Raw genomic sequence first — 5,635 nt, 5'->3', positions numbered from 1 at the left:
TAAGCGTTATTTTAAACCATGCAATATATTTCTGTGTTATATCGTAGCATGCGATATTAGCACATACTATTACGCACGTAGCAGTTAATTTCTGAAAACTACTGTTCTGAAAACTAGAGGATGCATCACTCTAGGGCAATCTTGAAAAAATCTGACTGCGAACTCTATCTTGTCTCCAACCTATTAGGTTTATTTAAAGATTAAACTATTTAAGCAGTGTTAAGGTATGGTGATCCAAACTGAAAAAAGATCCCTTATCAGGAAAACTTAAGGTCCCAAGCTGGATAAAGGGGATGGACCTAGAGGACAGATGGTTTGAAAGAGGTGTGAAAGAGGCCATTTATGCCAACCTGGAAAAACCATCCCTGAACAGAGGAGGGGGCCTGAGACACCGCTTGTCACCAACATACAATGGCGCGTTGACATCCTTACCCGGCAGTTTCACAATAGTTCACACTTCCAGTCATGTACTTTGAAGGATTAACACCTTCATCAATGAGAATCTTGGTACCATTGTGATTGGATCATACCTTCTTACACCTGTCAGTTTCAGCTAACACCTAACTGAACAAGTTCAATGGAACCATTGTGATTGGATGTCTGTGACTCTACTACCATCAAGAGTTTAAATACCGGGGAATTCCCTACCAGTCATTTGAACTGAAGAAGCCACTCGGATGAGTGGTGAAACGTTTTCAAGAAAAACTCAGAAAAGTCCAGTTGTTTTAGACTTAATTCTACTAGATACTGTATATCATGACCTGGATGAATGAGAATCTTCATAGACATATTGCTTCATTATACATTTTTACAGGGGCTATGTTTTACATGTAACTTGCTTTCAAAGGTTAAAACTTTTAAAAAGATTATACAAGATCAGTGGCAGCTACATCTTGTAGCACCCATCTTTCCCAGCTACACTCAGGTGATCCCAGTGGTGGCCCAATAAGAAAGGGTGACCACTTGTGCCGAGTCCTTTTATACAGGTCATGGAACTCCAAGGTGATTTCTAATATCCTAATATTTTATAGCAAGGGGTGCATTATTATAATACACACGTTTTAGTGAGTCATGTGACTAACAATACTAGGCACCAACCTAGCCACCAATTATAACTGATGATGTCACTAAACACTTGTTATAAGGATATAATTTACAGGATATTCATAGCTCTTGTGTATTATTTATTTATAATCGGTGAATGTAAAGACCTCATCTTTGTCTATATGATTTCTTTGTTTATTACATAGTTACATAGTTACATATTTACATATTTACATAGGGTTGAAAAAATACCAGAGTCCATCAAGTTCAACCCATCCAAGTAAACCCAGCACACACAACCCACACCTACCAATCTATACACTCACATACATAAACTATAAATACAACCACTAATACTAACTGTAGATATTAGTATCACAATAGCCTTGGATATTCTGCTTGTTCAAGAACTCATCCAGGCCCCTCTTAAAGGCATTAACAGAATCTGCCATTACCACATGTCTAGGAAGGGCATTCCACAACCTCACTGCCCTCACCGTGAAAAAGCATCTACGCTGCTTCAAATGGAAGCTCTGTTCCTCTAATCTAAAGGGGTGGCCTCTGGTGCGTTGATTGTTTTTATGGAAAAAAAAAACATCCCCCATCTGCCTATAATCCCCTCTAATGTACTTGTACAGAGTAATCATGTCCCCTCGCAAGCGCCTCTTTTCCAGAGAAAACAACCCCAACTTCGACAGTCTAACCTCATAGTTTAAATCTTCCATCCCCTTTACCAGTTTAGTTGCACGTCTCTCCAGCTCATTAATATCCTTCTTAAGGACTGGAGCCCAAAACTGCACTGCATACTCAAGGTGAGGCCTTACCAGGGACCTATAAAGAGGCAAAATTATGTTTTCATCCCTTGAGTCAATGCCTTTTTTTTATACAAGACAGCACTTTATTTGCTTTAGTAGCCACAGAATGACACTGACTGGAATTAGACAACTTGTTATCTACAAAAACCCCTAGATCCTTTGCCATTAAGGATACCCCCAACAAACTACCATTCAGTAGATAGTTCGCGTTTATATTATTTCTACCAAAGTGCTACTTTGCACTTATCAACATTGAACCTCATTTTACAGTTTGCTGCCCAGTTTTGTCAAATCGCTCTGCAAAGCGGCAGCATCCTGCATGGAACATATAGTTTTGCACAATTTAGTGTCATCAGCAAAAATAGAAACAGTACTGTCTGTGCCCACCTCCAGGTCATTAATAAACAAGTTAAAAAGCAAAGGACCAAGGACTGACCCCTGCAGTACTCCACTAACCACACTGGTCCAATTAGAAAATGTTCCATTTACCACCACTCTTTGTAATCTATCCTTCAGCCAGTTCTCTATCCAATTACAAATATTATGTTCTAGGCCAATATTCCTCAATTTCATCATTAACCTTCTGTGAGGTACTGTATCAAACGCTTTAGCAAAGTCCAAGTAGATGACATCAACTGCCATTCCAGCATCAAGGTTCCTGCTCACCTCCTCATAAAAGGCGACTAAATTAGTCTGGCAAGATCTGTTATGCATAAAACCATGCTGGCACAAACGAATACATTGCAGTTCACAATACTATTAAAGTACCCTATCCCTTATTACCCCTTCCAAAAGTTTTCCTACTGATGATGTCAGACTAACAGGCCTATAGTTTTCAGGCTGAGAACGGGATCCCTTTTTAAATAACGGCTGCAAGGCTTTGAGGGTTCTTTCTAAGGGGATTATAAACCTGTAATATTTATAGACTTACATAAGTGTGAGCGGAGGATACATTACATCTGTTAACTGTAAAAAGAAATAAACATTCCTTAATGTAACTTGGAAAGGTACGTTCTTGAGAAAAATACATTAAAATATGACGTGAAATTTCATTTTTCTACAAAAAAAAAACAAAACTGCTGACAGAAAAAAACATATCGGGAACAAGGGCTGCAAATAATAATCATGGTGACCCACATTACTAAATTAGTTGTGTCCTAGCTTGGGGGTATTAGCCCACCAGTCTGCTTGGCTCTCTGGGTTTTATTGTTACAGAGAAACAGCCAATGCACATAATGTGAATAAATTGCTTGTTTCATTAGTATACTATGGGAAATTGCTATGCCAAGCTATTTCTGACCTTTTCTGGATAACCAGTTACATTTTTTACAAACACATTGTACCTGTAAGTATGTATAAGAGATCTGGCAAAGTTGTAATATGAAATATTAAATTTAAATTTTGCTTAAAAAGCAAACAGACATCTTTTTCATTTCAAATCTGCTGCTTTTAAGGCTTCACAGTTTATTACACATATAATTTATAGTAGAAAGGCGTATGTGGAATTAGTATTTGTCTAAAAATTCAAATAATCAGCAAGTAGAATAGATATTATTTTATTGTTTATATATCATAACAAAGAGTTGGATGCACTGAAAAGTGGTTTAAAAATAGCCATGGCTAAGGGCAGCGACCAGAACTGCGTTGAACTTCTCACAGACAGCTTGGACTTGGGGAGTGAAGGCAGATCCAAGTTTGGCAGCCACGACGATCACCAGAACATCAACAAGGCGCTGTTAATATAAGTAAATAAATAATTATACAGATAACAGTATTATTGTCAAATTATTCAACACTACATAATTAAAATGATATAGGAAGCGACTTGTGGATGGATGGTATATGTTTTCACTAATATAAACATGAAACAAAACTTTCCATATGTTTCTGAATATTTATAGAAAATAATGTGTCATATGATTAGTAGAATAGATGTAGAATAGTAGAATAGATGTACCTTGAAATTTTCAGGATCTACATGAAGATCCTCAGCGTGGCTCTTGCTGAGACCTTTAAGGTGGCTCTTCACATCATCCAGATGTTGGATTGCACCGCCAAAAGCTGACAGGACTTTATTTCCATGGGCCTTGACCTTGACATTTCCAGAGATAGCAGAGACATTAGAGAGGTTTCCAAAACTGCTGAAGTACCTCTGGGTCCAGGGATAAACAACCAGCAGCCTATAGACGAAATACAAAAATTAGAGATTTTAGTTACAGGATTAAACTATATTATTTGTTAGATTCAAATAAATTCAGCACATACTTTGTTCAGAATATACAATTTAGCACTTATCTGCTAGTTCTTCATTTCCTATTTTGTTCACCACAGCTGATTCTTGAACCACATAAACCATAAATCTGCTACACTGAGCATAGGCATTATATATTTGCCAGTGTGGGGTTATTCTCTACTGTGCCATATATCGGCATGTAATTTATGCCAATTTCTGTCACAAAAATTTTCTTTTAATGTGATGAAGAAAAAATAAATAACAAGACCTTGCTTCTTATGTGCTAAATGTGTAAAACAGTAAATGGATCAGATTTTGATTTAGTACCTGGTTAATGCATCATGGCCATCCTGTTCAATGTTGATTTTTCCCCACACAGAAGCAAGGGTTGCTTTTTCTTCAGCTGTCCAGTGAACCATGATGGCTGTACTGCTGGGGGTGATCTGCAGATACTGACTGAGCTGCTTTTGGTCGGTGGATACTACATGTCTCCATTCCTATTTATGTTGCTACTTCTCTAGCTCCACCCTCATTCAGTATTTTTGCTGTATCACTAGATACACTAGATACAGGTTTCTTTACATAGAGGTTTCTTTACCTTTTACTAATACAAAAAGTATTTTACCCAACCGACACAATAGAAAAGCATTTACACAAATGTATTGGCTTAAATTCGTATGTATACATGCACATATGTATGTAAAAGTTATTAACACAAAAATTGACAATGCTAGAAATTATTCCTTTGCACAAAATGTTCTCTCTGTACAAATGTACTTTAGCTTTGGTGAACCCAGAAACTGTTTAGCGACCACATCTGCCAGTGGCAGAAAGACTGCAAACTGGATAGTTTTCTCAGTTAAAATTTACAATGCAATAACGTCCTAATGAAGAATATTTAATTTTTATGCATTTTTTTGCAAACTTTTTTACATTTATGAGTTTTGTTACATTCTCCGCCTATTACCAGAATAGATGTACAGTTACATATTATTAGAAGACAATAGGGCTGATTCACTAAAGTGCATTAAAACGAGCCCTATTTATAGCATGCGTTAAAATTTTTAGCACGTCTAATTTTTTGCGATTAACGCACGATTCACTAAAAGCATAATTGCGTTAATTTACGCGCCATGCTGCTTGCGTTATTTTAGTCGCAAAGACTATTTTCGTGCGGTATTAGACGCAACACACCGTAACTGACGTATGTACGCTACTTTTCGCATGCACGCTAATTAACGCTCTTGTGGTTATTTTTGCATGCACGCTAATTAACGCACGCACTGTACTTTTCACGTGCACGTTAATTAACGCACGTGTTCTACTTTCCGCATGCACGCTAATTAACCCACGAATTCATGCACGCGGTAGCACATAAAACTAGCGCCATTTTGCGCATTTGCGCTGGAAGAGGACAGAAGTGCTATTGTGAGACAGAGAGAGAGTTAGAGAAAAAAATCATGGAGAGCACTGTGGCTGGTAAAAAGGTGGCAAAGAAGAGGGAGCACCTTCCAACTGCCGTGTCACCCACCTCTGGCAGTGA

The 5,635-nt window shown here is 37.6% G+C and overlaps 1 protein-coding gene across 1 annotated transcript; it reads right to left on the bottom strand.

The window, feature by feature from the left end:
* Positions 1-3,399: 3,399 nt before the first annotated feature.
* LOC100145107 (uncharacterized loc100145107) lies at positions 3,400-4,560 on the bottom strand. The gene is made up of 3 exons (NM_001126622.1): positions 4,420-4,560; positions 3,817-4,039; positions 3,400-3,592 (listed from the first exon to the last, which is right to left on the bottom strand). The coding sequence occupies exons 1-3, from the start codon at positions 4,509-4,511 to the stop codon at positions 3,464-3,466; spliced, it is 444 nt and encodes a 147-aa protein (NP_001120094.1). The 5' UTR covers positions 4,512-4,560; the 3' UTR covers positions 3,400-3,463.
* Positions 4,561-5,635: the final 1,075 nt, after the last annotated feature.

The sequence above is a fragment of the Xenopus tropicalis genome, chromosome 9 (genome assembly GCF_000004195.4).
Source record: "Xenopus tropicalis strain Nigerian chromosome 9, UCB_Xtro_10.0, whole genome shotgun sequence".
NCBI classification, from domain to species: domain Eukaryota; kingdom Metazoa; phylum Chordata; class Amphibia; order Anura; family Pipidae; genus Xenopus; species Xenopus tropicalis.
The sequence above is the reverse complement of the archived record's forward strand: the minus strand, read 5'-3'. Positions and strand labels throughout refer to the sequence as shown.